This window comes from Nycticebus coucang, chromosome 10 (assembly GCF_027406575.1).
Source record: "Nycticebus coucang isolate mNycCou1 chromosome 10, mNycCou1.pri, whole genome shotgun sequence".
NCBI classification, from domain to species: Eukaryota; Metazoa; Chordata; class Mammalia; order Primates; family Lorisidae; genus Nycticebus; species Nycticebus coucang.
Window position 1 is genome coordinate 120,218,319 of NC_069789.1, and position 17,759 is coordinate 120,236,077.

General features: G+C 52.5%; 2 protein-coding genes across 3 annotated transcripts; both read right to left on the reverse strand.

Annotated features, from left to right (window-relative positions):
* Positions 1–4,880: 4,880 nt before the first annotated feature.
* Positions 4,881–8,517, reverse strand: APOC1 (apolipoprotein C1). The gene is made up of 4 exons (XM_053604299.1): positions 8,401–8,517; positions 8,203–8,280; positions 7,424–7,556; positions 4,881–5,057 (listed from the first exon to the last, which is right to left on the reverse strand). Exons 2-4 carry the CDS (start codon positions 8,258–8,260, stop codon positions 5,006–5,008), a joined length of 243 nt encoding a protein of 80 aa, XP_053460274.1. The 5' UTR covers positions 8,261–8,280; positions 8,401–8,517; the 3' UTR covers positions 4,881–5,005.
* A 5,479-nt stretch (positions 8,518–13,996) lies between these two features.
* Positions 13,997–16,997, reverse strand: APOE (apolipoprotein E). Of its 2 annotated transcripts, none has more exons than XM_053604283.1 (4): positions 16,894–16,997; positions 15,955–16,020; positions 15,307–15,487; positions 13,997–14,859 (listed from the first exon to the last, which is right to left on the reverse strand). In XM_053604283.1, exons 2-4 carry the CDS (start codon positions 15,995–15,997, stop codon positions 14,139–14,141), a joined length of 945 nt encoding a protein of 314 aa, XP_053460258.1. In that variant the 5' UTR covers positions 15,998–16,020; positions 16,894–16,997; the 3' UTR covers positions 13,997–14,138. The 2 variants fall into 2 exon arrangements, with proteins under 2 accessions (XP_053460258.1, XP_053460259.1); XM_053604284.1 differs by having other exon boundaries at positions 15,955–16,035; positions 16,894–16,932.
* Positions 16,998–17,759: the final 762 nt, after the last annotated feature.

Below are 17,759 nucleotides of genomic sequence, written 5' to 3' on the forward strand. Positions count from 1 at the left end.
CAAGTGCCTAGAACAGTGCCTGGCACACAGTAGGAACTCAATCAGTGCTTCTTGAATCAATGAATGAACAGTTAAGGCCACTGACCAGCTGACATGCAAATGCTTGATTACCATTTATTACCCATTCATGAATTCATTAATTCTAATTGTGAGACCTTCAGGACCTTGGAGAGCAAAGAGCCCTGATCACAACAACAAAGAGACACCCAGAGAATCCCAGCCCAACATAGAAGCATTCAGTCCCTCCCACCTCAGACACCCCCCCACGATGGGCAGGGCTGGGATGGGGAACTCCATTGGGTGCCTGGCCCACCCTAGGAGTCAGGGAAGGCCTCCTAGAAGAAGGGATGTTGGATCTAAGACCTGAAGGTCTACTCAGAATAAGTCCAAGTAAATTGAGGAAGAGTATGATGAGCAACATGATTTTTCCCCATGAACATTTACTGTACCAACACGAATGAAAAACTGAACACCAGGATGAATGAATGGAATCAGTTTGGAAGACAGGGTAGCAGTTCTTCAAAAAGATAACCAGAGTTACCATATCACCCAGCAGTTCCACTCCTGGGTGTCTACCTGAAGGAATTGAAAACCAGCCAGGGGTGATGGTTCACCCCTGTAATCCCAGCACTCTGGGGAATGAGACCCCATCTGTACTAAAAATAGAAAAACTAGTCAGCTATGGTGGTGAGCACCTGTAGTCCTAGCTACTCAGGAGGCTGAGGCATGAGGATCTTTTGAGTCCAAGAATTTGAGGTTGCTGTGAGCTATATTCCTACAGCTTTCTACCCAGGGCCACAGAGTGAGACTGTTTCAAAATAAATAAATTGGCCGGGCGTGGTGGCTCACGCCTGTAATCCTGGTACTCTGGGAGAGCAAGGCAGGTCGATTGCCCTGAGCTCAGAGGTTCAAGACCAGCCTGAGCCAGAGGACCTTGTCTCTAGCAAAAAAAAAAAAAAAAGCCAGGTGTTATGGCGGGCGCCTGTAGTGCCAGCTACTTGGGAGGCTGAGGCAAAAGAATCACTTGAGCCCAAGAGTTGGAGGTTGTGTGAACTATGATGCCACAGCACTCTACCGAGGGCCACAAAGTGAGTCTCTGTCTCAAAAAAATAAATAAATAAATAAAAATAAAATAAAAAAGAAAAAATAAATAAAATAAAGAGTAAAAAAAAAAAGACCAAGACCAGTGGCCTGTAATTCTAACCCTCTGAGAGGCTGACGCGAGTAGATTGCCTGAGCTCAGGAGTTCAAGACCAACCTGAGCAAAGGGAAACCCCATCTCTAAAAATAATAAATAAATAAATATATCAAAACATAAAAAGAAGTTTAAAAAAATTGTGAAATGGAAAAAATAAGAGAGAGAAAGAGATGAGGGTGATTTGGAGGTTTGTTGGCCAGGCCTAGTGACTTGCAGGACACAGAGTTGCCATCTCAGAGATACTTCCTGCCCTCAGACACACACAGGGGTATCAGGGCCCACCTCCTCCACCCTACTGTCTCCTCACTGTTCTGTCCCCTTCCCCCACCAGTTGTTTGTGAGCTGCCTCTGAAGTCCACCCTGAATGACCTTCAGCCTGTCCCTGTCCCTGAGATGGGCAAACATTGCAAGTAGCAAACACAGAGCAAGCACACAGCCCTCCCAGCATGCTGACCTTGGAACCGGGGCAGAGGTCAGCCTTGCTTCAACCTCCTGCTGGTCTTAAATTCTGGTGAGGACAGGCAGAGGCTTTCCTGGCTCAGCTAGGTAGTTGGAGAGGGTCCCAGTTCAAACCCACCAGTTGCTGGTTACAGAGTCATCAGTCATCATTGGTAAGTGGCTACACCTCCAACTTCTCAGCCTCAGTTTCCTCATCTGTACAACGGGACTGATAAAGAAGCCCACCTCATAAGATTGTTGTGACAGTGAGGTGAATTCATCATGTAAAGGTCCTGCCACAGGGAAACACGAGCTAAATAAACAGCAGATGATGTTGACCAAGTTCCTTTGCAGGACTTTATGTGCAGAGTGTTCTTTACTGTCCTGGGCAACCTGACAAGGTAGGTGGTCCATTACTCCCATTCATGGGTAAAGAAACGGGCCCAGAGAGGTTAAGCAACTTGTATGAGGTCACATCACTGGAAAGGGTAGAGTCACGAACCTCACACAGAGCTGTTTTTCATAACATAACACATGGAGGTGTTTTTGTTTTTTTGGGTTTTTTTGAGATGGAGTCCCACCCTATGCCCCTGAGCAGAGTGCAGTGGCGTGGTAGCTCGCTGCAACCTCAGACTCAGGCTGTGAGCATCCTGCTGCCTCAGCCTCCGGAAGCCGCTGGGATTACAGGTACTTGCAGCAGCGCCCAGCTGGGTTTTTCCATTTTTTTCATGAATCAGGGTCTCACTCTCCCTCAGGCGAGTCTTGAACTCCTGAGCTCAAGCAATTCTCCCTCCTCAGCCTCCCACAGTGCTGGGATTACAGGTGTGAGTCATCACGCCCTGGCCACATGGTGGGTTTGTTTCTGTTTTTGTTTTGTTTTATTTTTGGAGACAGAGCCTCAAGCTGTCGCCCTGGGTAGAGTACTGTGGTATCACAGCTCACAGCAACCTCCAACTCCGGGGCTCAAATCATTGTTCTGCCTCCGCCTCCCAAGTAGCTGGGACCACAGGCGCCTGCCACTATGCCCAGCTATTTTTTTGGCTACAGCCGTCATTGTTGTTTGGCAGGCCCTGGCTGGATTCGAACTTGCCAGCTCAGGTGTATGTGCCTGGCGCCTTAGCCGCTTGAGCCACAGGCACTGAGCCTCTGTTTTTGTTTTTTTGAGACAGAGTCTCACTCTGTCACCCTGAGTAGAGTGCCATGGGATCATAGCTCACAGCAACTTCAAACTCCTGGGCTTAACTCAGCCTCCCAAGTAGCTGAGACTACAGTGCCTGCCATAACGCCCAGCTAGTTTTTCTCTCAACCTTGATCAGGCTGGTCTTGAACTCTTGAACTCAGGTGATCCACTGCCTTGACTTCCCAGAGGGCTAGGATTATAGGTATGAGCCACTGAGCCCGGCTGTTTTTGTTGTTGTGGTGGTGGTAAAAATATAAATAACATGAAACTTATCATCATAACATGTTTAGGTGCACAGTTCAGTGGCATTAAATACATTCAAGTTGTTGGGCAATCACCACCCACTACTTATTTCCAGAATGTTTTCATCATCCCAAACAGAAACTCTGGATGCTTTCATTGGCTGATTATTGTTAGGGAGGAATTCCAAAGAACATCTGTTGCACACCTGCTGTGCTCATGCTGGGGCCTCTGGGGTGGACAGTATTCAGCTGGAGGCCTCCAAGTCAACACTGTCCTGCACAGTTCAAATTGTAGCTGAGGTTGTCAGATTCGCCAAACAAAACTGTAGGTTGAGGCTCAGCACCTGTAGCTCAGCAGCTAGAGCACCAGCCACATATACTGGAGCTGACGTGTTTGAACCCAGCCCAGGCCTGCCAAACAACCACAATTGCAATAAAAAAATAGCCGGGCTTTGTGGCGGGCTCCTGTAGTCCCAGCTACTTGGGAGGCTCAGGCAAGAGAATCGCTTGAGCCCAAGAGTTTGAGGTTGCAGTGAGCTGTGATGCCACGGCACTCTACCGAGGGCAACATAGTGAGACTGTCTCAAAAATAAATAAATAAAAATAAAATAAATAGGTACAAAATATACCCTAATGCCAACTAGCCAACTGCAGAGCAGACTCCTTATAGGAACTCTATTTAGTGAAGGTCATGGGTACATTTGAATATGCTTTATATGATTCAAATGAGACTTGGGCCCCGGCATGTGTATATAGTCCCATCCAGCAGGTTCATCAGGCTGACACAGACAGGATGAAAATGAGTAAGGATGTAAACCTAGAACTCCATATCCCAACTGTCTCTGCTTTTAGTCATGTAACAGGCAAGTGACCTTAGCCTTATAGGAACAATGACAGCCCAATATCTCATAGGGAGTTTGTGGGAATTCAATGTATTAAGAGGTTTTCTTTATTTTTTCTTTATTATTATTATTATTATTTTTTGAGGCAGACTCACTATGTTGCCCTGGGTAGAGTGCTGTGGCGTCACAGCTCACAACACCCTCCAACTCTTGAGCTTAAAAGATTCTCTTAAAAAAAAAAAAAAAGATTCTCTTGCCTCAGTCTCCCAAGTAGCTGGGACTACAGGCGCCCACCACAATGCCCAGCTATGTTAAGAGGTTTTTGTTTAGATTTAGCATAACTACTTACTTTATTTCCCCGAATAGTACTGATCCCCTGCACCATGACTAGTTCTATGCTGGGCTGTCATAGTAGTGACAACAGCCTTGACTCTGCTCTTGGGGGCCTCACAGTCCAGCGGGAGAAACAGATCAGTCCCTAGACCACTGTCTGTGATGACCCAGAGTGGGCAGGACTGGGGTAGAGGTGCGTCTAGCCTGGAGGTCAAGGAGGGCTTCCTGGAGGAGGGGATGTCGAAACTGAGAGCTGGAGGGTGAGGATTGTGTGCACTTCTTTCAAGTTTCCAGCCCAGTCCTTCCCTCAGCCTCTTCTACAGCTCCACCTCCTGTGTGCAATAATCAAACCCAGTCCCTTATCTGACCAAACCAGGGGAGTGTAGCACAGAGACAGTGCCACTATGGGTTCAATGCAGTTCTCCACTCACTTTCTGGCCGTGTGACCTTACACAAGTGACATCCTCTCTCTGGGCCTCAATAACCTTATGGGAAGAATGAGGGTCAGCTCACAAGGTTCTTATGAAGATTCTTTTGAGAGGCAAGTCATTTAGGCTCAATATACATTGGCGTCCTTGCAAGTCCCCTGAGGTGCAGCCCCCTACCCTCTCCCACTGGACCAGCCCCCTAGTAAGAAGCACTCAGAGCATTTTCTATATGAGTTTATTGGGGGGGATGGGTGGGGACTTGTGGCATCCTGGAGGGAGTCCCCAGACAGGTGCTGGGGTGGAGGAGCTTTCAGAGCCCCTCTTGGGGTGTGGCCCACAAGGTGTCATATATTGAATTTCTCCTTCACTTTCTGAAATGTCTCTGAAAACCAGTTCCTGTGGGGAGAGATGGAAGAGGGGGTCACTGTGAGCTGCCATCATCCCCCAGGATGTCCAAATTCTACCTTCTTCCTAATCTTTACCTTCCTGGATCTCTGTCCTTGCTGTGTGATTAGGAGGACTACTGAGCTGGCAGCCCAACTTCTGGGCCTCAGTTTCCCAGATGGACCAGAGCACCCGGCCTGGCTTTCAAGGACTGCCATCTCCTGCTACCAACACTTTCCAAGCCTGCTCTTGCCCTCCCTGTCCCCTGCTCATGCTTATTCAAGGTCACTTTCCAGCCTCCCTGCTTTTGCCCAGGCTGTTCCCCTTGTCTGAATTGCAAAACTTCCCTGGGCTATCTCCAGATCTTCCTGCCTGAAGAACTATTCCTCCCCCTCTGCAGGGAACATTCTTCCCAATTTTAGGTCTGGTCTCTAATCATTCAGATCTCAATTTAAAATGTTATCTCCCTCCATAGCACAGTGGTTACAGGAGCACCCAAGAGTGGGGAGTTTGAACCCGCCCTAGGCCTGCTAAATGACAACTGCGACAACCACCACCAAAAAATAGCCGGGCGTGGGCGGCCCCTGTGGCTCAGTGAGTAGGGCGCCGGCCCCATATGCCGAGGGTGGCGGGGTCAAACCCGGCCCCGGCCAAACTGCAACAACAACAACAACAACAACAAAAAAATAGCCGGGCGTTGTGGCGGGCGCCTGTAGTCCCAGCTACTCGGGAGGCTGAGGCAAGAGAATCGCGTAAGCCCAAGAGTTAGAGGTTGCTGTGAGCCGTGTGACGCCATGGCACTCTACCAAGGGCGGTACAGTGAGACTCTGTCTCTAAAAAAAAAAAAAAATAGCCGGGCGTTGTGGCAGGCGCCGGCTACTTGGGAGGCTGAGGCAAGAGAATCACTTAAGCCCAAGAGTTTGAGGTTGCTGTGAGCTGTGATGCCACAGCACTCTACCCAGGGCGACAGCTTGAGACTCTGTCTCAAAAAAAAAAAAAGGCTGAGCAGGGTGGCACATGCCTGTAATCTTAGCATTCTAGGAGGCCCAGGCAGGTGGATTGCTTGAACTCATGGGTTTAAGACCAGCCTGAAGACCCTGTGTCTACTAAAAATACAAAAGACTGGGGCGGCTCCTGTGGCTCAGTGAGTAAGGTGCTGGCCCTATATACCGAGGGTGGCGGGTTCAAACCCGGCCACGGCCAAATTGCAACAAAAAAATAGCTGGGCATTGTGGTGAGTGCCTGTACTCCCAACTACTGGGGAGGCTGAGGCAAGAGAATTGTCTAAGCCCAAGACTGGAGGTTGCTGTGAGCTTGATGCCACGGCACTCTACCGAGGGCGACAAAGTGAGACTCTGTCTCTAAAAAAAAAAAAAAAAACTGGCAGCACCCGTAGCTCTGTGGGTAGGGTGTCAACCACGTATACTGAGGCTGGTGGGTTTTAGCCCAGGCCAGCTAAAACAATGACAGCTGCAACAACAAAAAAAATGGGCATCGTGGTGGGCGCCTGTAGTCCCAGCTACTCAGGAGGCTGAGGCAAGAGAATCACTTAAACCCGGGAGTTGGAGGTTGCTGTGAGCTGTGATGGTACATATATACACACACACACACACATAATGTATGTAAAATGTCACCTGGATAGGAGTCAAGGAACCTGCCCCCAAAGTCTGAATGCCTTGAGATCTAGTTGTGTGATTACAAAGACTTTGTCACCCTCCCTGGCCTTGTTTTTTTCTTTTTTCCTTTTTTTTTGAGACAGAGCCTCAAGCTGTCACCCTGGATAGAGTGCCATAGCATCACAGCTCACAGCAACCTCCAACTCCTGGGCGATTCTCTTGCCTCAGCCTCCCAAGTAGCTGGGACCACAGGCGCCTATAGGCGCCTACCACAACGCCCGGCTATTTTTTGGTTATAGTTGTCATTGTTGTTTTTTTTTTTTGTAGAGACAGAGTCTTACTTTATGGCCCTCGGTAGAGTGCCGTGGCGTCACACAGCTCACAGCAACCTCCAACTTCTGGGCTTAGGCGATTCTCCTGCCTCAGCCTCCCGAGGTTGCTGTGAGCTTGATGGGCTTGATGAGCTGGGACTACAGGCGCCCACCACAACGCCCGGCTATTTTTTGTTGCAGTTTGGCCGGGGCTGGGTTTGAACCTACCACCCTCGGCATATGGGGCCGGCGCCCTGCTCACTGAGCCACAGGCGCCGCCTGTTGTCATTGTTGTTTTGGCAAGCCTGGGCTGGATTCGAACCCACCAGCTCTGGTGTATGTACCCAGTTGAGCTCAGGCGCCGAGGCTTTTTTTTCAATTTGTTAATCTTAGACCATTCCTCTAGGGTTCCCCCATGCACACCCTTCTGTGCCCTGGGAAGTGGTCTAACCTGGCCTTTGCAGGAATATCACTTTGTTTGATGCGGTCAATGACTTCCCGGGCCTTGTCCTCCAGGGTGTTTCCAAACTCCTTCAAGTGTCTGGTGAAGTCCAAGTCCACGGTTCCCTGGGCTGGGGCTGGGCCTGCTCAGATGATGGGTGGCGGGGGGTGTGCAAAAATTTGTTACTAGCATCCCTTAGGATATGACCCATGGACGTGATACTTGGAGGTCATGTTGTTAGAATTGGGAGAAGATACTGTAGTGACTTGATGGGGTTGGTGCTGCTAGTAATTGCCTTACTCAGCATTGTACCCCTTTCAAGGCTATAGAAGGGGGACAGCCAATCCCAGAGGTGTGGGAGTCAATAATACATCATCAGTTGTTCCCCTAGGCCAGCGGTTCTCAACCTGTGGGACCCGACCTCTTTGGGGGTTGAACGACCCTGTCACAGGGGTCGCCTAAGACCATCCTGCATATCAGATATTTACATTACGATTCATAACAGTAGCAAAATTACAGTTATGAAATAGCGACGAAAATAATTTTATGGTTGGAGGTCACCACAACGTGAGGACCTGTATTAAAGGGTCGCAGCATTAGGAAGGTTGAGACCACTGCCCTAGGCAGATTTGCTGCTCGCTGGGCTGAGCTTTAGAAAACTTTGGGACCCATCTTTTCATGAAAGGGTATCTAGGACACAGAAGGGGCTCAGAGTTCCCAAGGGTCCTCTAAGCCTGAAACCAGCTACACACTTCTCAAATACCCCAATTCTCCTATCCTAATTTTACCTTCCAAAACCATTGCCAGAACCAGGACCAGGACAGGGAGTGACAGCATGAGCCTCATGATGGGGCCGGAGGGGCACTCTGCAAGCAGAAGCGGGTAGTGGCGGTCAGTGGCACCCCTCCTCCCTCCAGTCCACCCTCCACCCTCTTTGCTGGGCTCTTGTGTATGTGTGTGGGTCTCTCCCTCTCCCAGACACCAACCTGTATCCTTATTGCTTGTCAGACAGCACAGCTCAGGTGGGGTGGGCAGTCCTGGCTCTCCCTGGACTTTATCAGGCTGGGTAGGGGGTGGAGCATGTTCATGTATCTCCTTCCTCCCGAGCTCTCCCCAGCTGCCTGCCTCCCGGTGTCCACCCACCCCTTCCTTGTATGTCCCTGGCTGGTGGGGGTTGGGGTCAGGTGGGGCCAGGCACAGCCCTTAGGCTCAAGGTCTCTTGCTGTTTGTCACCCTTACCTACAAATCTCCCTGACTGTGGAGGGGGGTCCTCAGGCTGCCGTGGCCCCTTTTGCCTAGTCAAGGAACAGCCTTCACCCTATCCCTGTGGCCATCTCCCCTCAGGGTCTCTCTTCTGTTTGGGTCTCAGCCCCACCCATCTCACTGTGTCCCCAAGCTGCTTCCTCTGTGGTGTCATAGCTCACAGCAACCTCAAACTCTTGGGGTCAAGCGATCCTCTTGCCTCAACCTCCTGAGTAGCTGGGACTATAGGTGCCTGCCACAGTGCTATTTTGTATTTTTCGTAGAAATGGGTCTTCCTCTTGTTCAGGCTGGTCTCAAACTCCTGAGCTAAGGCAATCTATCTGCCTTGGACTCCCAGAGTGCTAGGATTGCAGGCATGAGCCACCGTGCTCAGCTCTGGCTTACCCCTTCGAAGTAGTAAGCCTCCTTAGCTCCACCAACTCTTCCTTCAAGTCACTGGGGTCCCCCAGTCTACCCCTCAGGCCACCTCCAGTCTCTTTCTCTGACCTGCTACCTCCATCCCTTGCATCTAGGAGTGCCCCAGACCTCCCTTATGTCTCTGGGCTTTATAACTTTAAAGTCCTCAATCTCACTTTTTTTGAGGGGGGGGTCTCTTCAGCTGGTCACAACTGCAAAAACTTCAGCTGCAAAGCTCTCAGCGTGTGCCCAGCATGTGCTTTCCCTTCACCCTCTTTCCCTGGCTCCCCTCATTCGCTCCATTTGCTCTTATTCACCCTCCTAGACCCCTCCTGGCACCACGCCTGCCCCTTGGTCTCCTTCCATGACCACATCCGTCTCCCAGGGCTGGAGTTCAATAATGCTGTTCCCCATCCCCACTGGCTGTCTTTGACCGCTAGTGATCCCTGGCAGCTGGGAGGGGAGGTTTCCCTGGCCCAGCTCAGACTCTAGATTGGCCAGCCTTGTGCCCCCTCAACCACGTGGCAGCCTGGGGGTAGGGAGATGGTTGTGAAAGGGACCTCACAGGCACGACCCTGGCAGGATTGCGACATCCCTCTGGCCAACTCAGAACCTCCAGTCCCTGTCCACTCCAGGCCCCCTACTTCCCCAGCCGAGTTCACCACTCCCCAGACATGCACCAGATGTCTGCTCCCCTGCCTCACAAAAAATAGAAAACAACACTGCTTTTCCAATCTCATCTCCCCTCAGCTGTAGGGAATCTGGTTGATAGATGGAGAAACTGAGACATACCTAAGAGCTTCCAAATGTTGGATAGCTAGCAAGGGGCTTCCAAGACTCTTGTAAGAAACAAAGTGGGTGCTTTGCCTCAGTGCTGCCTTGAGTGATGGCCCCACCTGGAAGGAAGGACAGGGTTGGGGCCTGACTCTGTGTCTTAGTGTTGTCCCACTTTTCCGAGCAACTAACTGCTACACCTGGGGAAGTAGGGACACCGTGCTAGCCAGACAGCCCGGGAATAATAGGACTTGGAAAGTGGCTAGATCTATTTATCACGTCCTTAACTGTCCATCGAAGTAGTTCCCTGATAATGTCTGAACCAGGAGGAGTCCCTACCCAGACAATAAAATGGGACCCCAGACCATAACCAAGGCCATTTTGCTACAGCAAGGGAGCTTGAACAGGCCTGTGGTGAACATATTTGCTCTGTAACCTTGTGTCTTGCTCTGTAAACCTATTTTTCTCTTCCTCAATAAACTTTGTTTCAGACTTGCCTTGCTTTGGTGGGTCTGGTCATTCTTTGGCCAAGAGCACACCAAGAACTGAGACAGGAACACAAAGACTCAGTGAGGGGCTAAGGGGATGCTCTTTGGCCCCCCTTCCCAAACTCCAGGCTGTGTCTCTACATCCCTGCTAGAGTCAACCCTGGCCCCATGGCATCCCCTGGCAGCTCTGTTTTGCCTCTAGCTCTGACTGGGGCTTATCTGCTGAGAAGTACTCCCATGTGAGAATCGAGTCAGCTTTTCTTTTTTTTTTTTTTTTTTTTTGTAGAGACAGAGTCTCACTTTATGGCCCTCAGTAGAGTGCCGTGGCCTCACACAGCTCACAACAACCTCCAACTCCTGGGCTTAAGCAATTCTCTTGCCTCAGCCTCCGGAGCAGCTGTGACTACAGGCGCCCGCCACAACGCCCGGCTTTTTTTTTTTTTGGTTGCAGTTTGGCCGGGGCCGGGTTTGAACCCGCCACCCTCAGTATATGGGGCCGGCGCCCTACCAACTGAGCCATAGGAGCCGCCCAGCTTTTCTTTTTTTTTAATTTAAGACAGAGTCTCATTGCGGGTGTCTGTGGCTCAGTGAGTAGGGCGCCAGCCCCATATACCTAGGGTGAAGGGTTTGAACCTGGTCCTGGCCAGACTGCAACAACAATAACAAATAGCTGGGCGTTGTGGCAGGGGGCTGTAGTTCCAGCTACCCGGGAGGCTGAGGCAAGAGAATCTCCTAAGCCCAAGAGCTGGAGGTTGCTGTGAGCTGTGATGCCATAGCACTCTACAGAGCGCAACAAAGTGAGACTCTGTCTCTGAAAAAAAAAAAAAAAAGAGGGCGGTGCCTGTGGCTCAGTGAGTAGGGCGCCAGCCCCATATGCCGATGGTGGGCACCATCAAACCCAGCCCCGGCCAAACTGCAACCAAAAAATAGCCGGGCGTTGTGGCGGGCGCCTGTAGTCCCAGCTGCTCAGGAGGCTGAGGCAAGAGAATCGCGTAAGCCCAAGAGTTAAGAGGTTGCTGTGAGCCGTGTGACGCCACGGCACTCTACCTGAGGGCGGTACAGTGAGACTCTGTCTCTATAAAAAAAAAAAAAAAAAAAAGAAAGACAGAGACTCACTCTGTGTCCTGGGCTAGAATTTCATGCCCCCTTCTAGCTCACAGCAACCTCAAACTCCTGGGCTCAAGTGATCCTCCTGCTTCAGCCTCCTGAGCATCTGAGACTACAGGCATGTGCCACCATACCCAGCTAATTTTTTCTATTTCTAGTCAAGATAGGGTTTAGCTCTTGCTTAGGCTGGTCTTGAACTCCTGACTTCAAGGGATCCTTTTGTGTCAGCCTCCCAGAGTGCTAGGATTACAGGTGTGAACCACCAAGCCTGGTGTGTAAGATTCAGCTCTTCATCGTTCGACTCTTCAAGTGGGAGCTATGCCTCCCTTACTGACATCTGGAGAAACTGAGGGTCTGAAAGGGCACTACTCCAGTGCCTGAACATATGGTGAGTCAGCAGTAGGCCAGCGACTAGGCCCCTGCCTCTAGCCCGCTGACCCTTCCCCTCCTCACTCAGCCTCTGTAGGGGTGCTTGGAGCAGGGCCAGGGGAATCCTGGAGTTCCCCAAGGTGGGAGATCAGAGTGTGCAAGAGCCAAAGAGGGCAGAGTGATGTGAAGAAGTTGCAGGCCAGGCATGGGAGAGACAAGCTCAAGTCCTGGCCTGTCCCCTGTTGGTAAGAATCCTGCTCCCCATCTCTGAGAACTGAGGGGGTGGGAGGGAAATAAAGCACTAGCAGCTCCCAGGCTTCCACCCAAACTTCCCTGGTGTGAATGCCAACCCCCACTTCAGCAAGAGGCCTGGCACAGACGCTCATGGTGGGAGCCTCCCCCTTCTCACCCCAACCTGGATCCAGCACCCGGTAGGTTTGTTGGGAAAGACAAGAGGTAAACAACACAGCTGGAGGAAAGAAGGATGGAGAATGAGGGTAGAGGCAGGGAAGCAGAGTCCAGAAGGGAGAAAGAACTAACTCAGACAAGAAAAGCAAAAGGCTTGAGGAAAACAGTGGTGGAGAAACAAACTCAGATAAAAGAGGGAGTGGGTAGAAAGACAGAAGCAAGGCCCAGGCAAGGGAGACTGGAGGGAGAGAGGAGATAGAGGTGGAGGAAAACAGGAAGTCAGAAAAGGAAGCCTCCTAGAGAAGAACTAGATAAGACCTGAGGGGAAGAGGGAGGCAGAATAGGGAGGGCAGGGGGAAAAAAAGAAAAATGGCTTAATAGTGGCACTGGTCAGGTCCTTTGGGGTGGCAACAACTCTGGGAAGCAGGTGGTATTAAGATAAGCACACTAAGGGTGGTGCCTGTGGCTCAAAGGAGTAGGGTGCTGGCCCCATATGCCAGAGGTGGTTCAAACCCAGCCCCAGCCAAAAACTGCAAAAAAAAAAAAAAAAAGGCAGTGCCTGTGGCTCAGTGAGTAGGGCACCAGCCCCATATACCGAGGGTGGTGGGTTCAAACCCAGCCCCAGCCAAAAACTGCAAAAAAAAAAAAAAAAAAGGGCGGCGCCTGTGGCTCAGTGAGTGGGGCACTGGCCCCATATATCAAGGGTGGTGGGTTCAAACCCAGCCCCGGCCAAACTGCAACAACAACAAAAAAAATTGCTGGGCATTGTGGTGGGTGCCTGTAGTCCCACCTATGGGAGGCTGAGGCAAGAGAATCACCTAAGCCCAAGAGCTGGAGGTTGCTGTGAGCTGTGACACCACAGCACTCTACCAAGGGCGACATAGTAAGACTCTCTCTTAAAAAAAAGATAGGCATTGCGGGTGGCGCCTGTGGCTCAGTGAGTAGGGCGCCGGCCCCATATGCTGAGGGTGGCGGGTTCAAACCCAGCCCCGGCCAAAACTGCAACAACAACAACAACAAAAAAAGATAGGCACACTAAGCCTCAGGCAGGTTTGCTTTTTAGCTCAAGGTCATCAGAGGCAGAGGATTTGTTCCAGAACCCACATCTCAGAGAAAAGAGAGTGAGCAGAGACAGAGAAGTAAAGCAAGAGCATGAGAAAAGGATAGAAGGGTTGGAATGGTAGTTCATGCCTGGAGTCCCAAGACTTTCAGAGGCCGAGACAAGGGGATTGCTTGAGCCCAGGAGTTCCAGTTGTGAGCTGGGACTGGGCCACTGCACTCAAGCCTAGGTGACAGAAAGAGACCCTGTCTGTTAAAAAACATCAACAACAACAACAACAACAACAACAAGCAGTCTGGAGGACTGGGCACAGTGGCTCCTGCCTGTAGCCTTAGCACACTGGGAGACTGAAGTGAGTGGATTGCTTGAGCTCAGGAGTTTGAGACCAGCCTGAGCAAAAGCAAGAACCCATCTCTAAAAATAGCCAGGTGTTGTAGTGGGTGCCTGTAGTCCCAGCTACTAGCTAGGCTGATGCAAGAGGATTGCTTGAGTCCAGGAGTTTAAGGCTGCTGTGAGCTATGATGCCACAGCACCTTACCCAGGGCAATACCCTCTCAAAAAAAAAAAAAAAGGAACAGAGGGCAGGAAAGGTGAGCATTGAAATAGGCAGACAAAGACACAGAGACACAGGCAGAGGGAATAGAGTTGACAACCGTGTGGAGACAGAAAGAGAAACTGAGGCTGGGCTGTGAGGAATCACACAGGGAGACCCAGCAGTTGCTGTGAAGCTGGATATATCTTTATTAAGCTAGGGCCCACCAGGACTGCCAGAGCAGGAACAGGGCCTCCTGCTGCTGGCTGAGCAGAGGCAGGGGGCACGGGGCAGGAGTGGGGCCCGCCAGGTGGCACGCCTGAGCACTCAGTGGTTCTTGCTGAGCACAGGGGTGGCGCTGGTGCCCTGGACAGCGGCCTGCACCTTCTCCAACAGCTCCGTCCACTGGCGCTGCATGTCTTCCACCAGGGGCTCGAACCAGCTCTTGAGGCGGGCCTGGAAGGCCTCGGCCTGCAGGCGCATCTGGGTGGTTTGCTCCTCCACCTTGGCCCGCACCTCCTCCACCTGCTCGCGCACTTCATCCAGCCGGTCGCGGCCCCGGCTGCCCATCTCCTCCAGCCGCCCGCGCAGCCGCTCGCCCCAGGCCTGGGCACGCTCCCGCAGTGGCTGGCTGGCCAGGGTGGCCGCGGTGGCGGCACGCACGCGGCTCTGTTCCACGAGGGGCCCAAGGCGCTCGCGGATGGCGCTCACACCACGCTCAGCGCCCTCACGGGCCCCAGCCCGATAGACCGCCAGGCGCTTCTGCAGGTCCTCGGCATCGCGGAGCAACCGCTTCCGCAGCTTGCGCAGGTGGGAGGCGAGGCGAGCCCGCAGCTCCTCGGTGCTCTGGCCCAGCATGGCCTGCACCTCGCTGCGGTACTGCACCAGCCGGCCGCGCAAGTCCTCCATGTCCGAGCCCAGCCGGGCCTGCGCTGCTTGCAGCTCCTTGGACAGCCGGGCCCGGGTCTCCTCTGCCACCGGGCTCAGCTGTTCTTCCAGCTCTGACTTGTAGGCCTTCACCTCTTTCATGGTCTCCTCCATCAGTGCCCTGTGGAGACAGGGTGTGAGGGTGTACATGCAGGGAGAGGCAGGGGGAGAGCCACTGGGGTAGGGGTCCGCAGGATGGGGCCTGAGTCTAAGAGACCCCAAAGAGGGAGAGAAGGAAAGGGGCAGAGGTCCAGAGAAGGAGACAGACAGACAGAAGCAGAGAGCAGAGCTAGGCACAAAAGGAGAGCGAACAGGATGAATGAAGGAAGGACAAAGAGAGAGAACGGGTTGAGTGAGCAACTGAGGCAGAAGGGGGTAGGAAGAGATCGTGCTGAGAGAGGGAAGCTGAGAGGAGGAAAGGCAGGGGTCGGAAATGGAAATAAGAAGCCGGAAACAGCAGAGACCCACATGATTGACAGGGACAGAAGGAAACCCAGACCAGTGGAGGTTCAGGGGTGCAGAGGCACTGGCCGCTAGGAGGGTCGAGGGCCATGGTTGGGGCACTCACGTCAGTTCCTGGGTGACCTGGGAGCTGAGCAGCTCTTCCTGCACCTGGTCAGACAGCGTCTGCAACCAGCGCAGGTAATCCCAGAAGCGAACCACTGCCTGCTCCCAGGGCTGGCCTGTTTGCCATCCCGCCAGGTCCTGCACCTCCGGCTCCAGTGCGGGCTCCACCTCGGCCTGGCATCCTGTGCAGAACAAGTTCATGGTGTGTCAGGGTCCTTTTGCCCACTCCACACACACAGTATTGGTATAGAGTAGGTGCTCTGCAAGCCGGCTCTTGGACTTTTTTTGAGCCATTGGTGGGCAGGGAGTGGGTTGGAGTGCGTCTAATCGCTTGACAAGCATTTATTGTCTTTGTGGTCCCCATGCAGGGATATGCTGGGATGATGAAGAATAAAAATGATCACAGCTGACACTTGTCTAGTATTCACTACCTATCTGACAACAACGCATTAGAAACTGTAGTAACACCCACTTTAAGGATGGGGAAAACCGAGGCCGTTACATAGAACCAGTGAGTATCAGATAGGCCTCCCTCTCCAGGGGGAAACAGATGAGCAGAAGAGGAACCCCAGGGCCTGAGTGAGGAGCCTAGGAGGTTGAGATGAGGCTAGGAGGGGGAGAAGGGAACAAGAGTGAGCCCCGCCCCTACCTGCCAGGAATGTGACAATCACAACGGCCCACAGAGCCTTCATCTTCGCGACTGCGATTGGTCAGTCTGGGGAGGGAGAAACTGTCAATCAACAGCCAGTTAGGACTCCTCCGCCTCGCTCCCCACCTCTCCCCGGCCACACCACGGCCCCACCCCGGCTCCACCCCGGCCCCACCCCGGCCCAGCCTTCAAAGCTTTGCCTAGTTCCCATATCGGAGCCAGCCTAATCCGATCACAAACATTTACCAATCCGCCCCTCCATTGTGTGTTTAACTCCCTCAACCTCTTCTTCAGTCTCCTCATCCCCAGGACAGGCCCCATTGCCAAAATTCCATCGTCCTGTCTCAGGGTTCAAATTCCGCCCTCCCCCCAATCCTCCACCGGTTCCATCTGAGTCTCCACTGGGCTTTCCAAGTTTCTGCTTCGCATTCCACATTCTACCTTCACATTCTAAGCTCCAGCTTCACATCTAAGCACCGTTTTCCATTTATGAGCTAATTTAATCCCCATCTAAAAGTTCTCCTTCAACTCCTGTCTAGCTACCCTTCTCTACCAGACCCCGGTCCCCAGCTGTGCAAATATTAAGACAACGGGGGCACCCAGTAGGTACTCAGTAAATGGCAACTCGTGGGTTTTGCTGTGGCTCATCTCCAGCTTCTTTCTCCAAGTCCAACTGCTCGCCTAACCCCTCTACCTTCCACCCCGGACGCCCCTGCCGCCCACCCCTTCCTAGGTCCAGGCCCTTGCCCCTGGTCTCACCCGCATCTTCTGGGTCTGTCCTGATTCGTCTGTATGTCAGTCACCTCCTATGCCCCAGCCTGTTCCCAAACAGCTATCCTGAAATTCTTTATTCTTGGAGGCCAGGATTCCCCGATGTCCCAGCCCCATCTGTCCAGAGACCCCTTGGCTGGTCCCTGTGCCCCCAACAGTGCTTCTCACCGGTTTCTGGGGAACCAAGTCCTTCACCTCCGCTGGGCTGAGGAGGACTCAGAGAGCCCAGGCTCATCCAATTATAGGGCTCCCCCTGCCCCGCCCCCTCCCCCAAGGGTAGGACGGGCTGGGCCAGCCCCCAGTCACGCGGTGGGCTGTTCCCCCCCCCCACACACACAGAGGGGCGGAGGAAGGAGGTGGGGCTTGGAGGCCTTGTCACCCCTCCACCCCCAGCCCGCGGGAAGGGAGATGGAAACATCACCCAGTAATCCAGATGTGTGCCTCCATTCTATGGGCTGAGCAAGGAGAAGCAATGAACAGACTGCTCCCAGAGTACCCCTTCCCTGTAGATAAATGAATAAAACCTGGGGAGGGGTTGAGGTCTAAGTGGGGAGGGAGCTAGAGGTTTGGATTCCTAGGTCCCAGAAGGGGAGTCTGGGCAGAAATAGGATGGGAAGAGTGCAAAAGTGTGATGCTTCTGCTAAAAGCCTGGTCTTCGAAAGTGAAACCTGGGCTTCCATCCTAGTACCCTGCTTGGCCGTGACCTTGGGCACACAAGTGAACCCCTATCTTCACTTGAGATGAGAGCTAGCACCTCCCCCTGGCTGGCACAGGCACTGCAGATACCAGGAGTCACTTGTGCTTTCCACAGGGCCTGAAGTAGCATTGCTGCCTGGTCTCTGCAGCCACACTGCCAGGGACTTAATCCTGGCTCTGCCAGTTGACAGCTGTGTGACCTCAGGCCAAGCCTCTCTGAGCATCTACTTTGCCCATAAAACTGGGGGAGGAGCTGCACTCATGCCAGATTTGTGACACAGTAAGCTAACTCATATATCAAGTATGGAGGGTAGCCCCTGGCAAACAGTAGGTCCTAC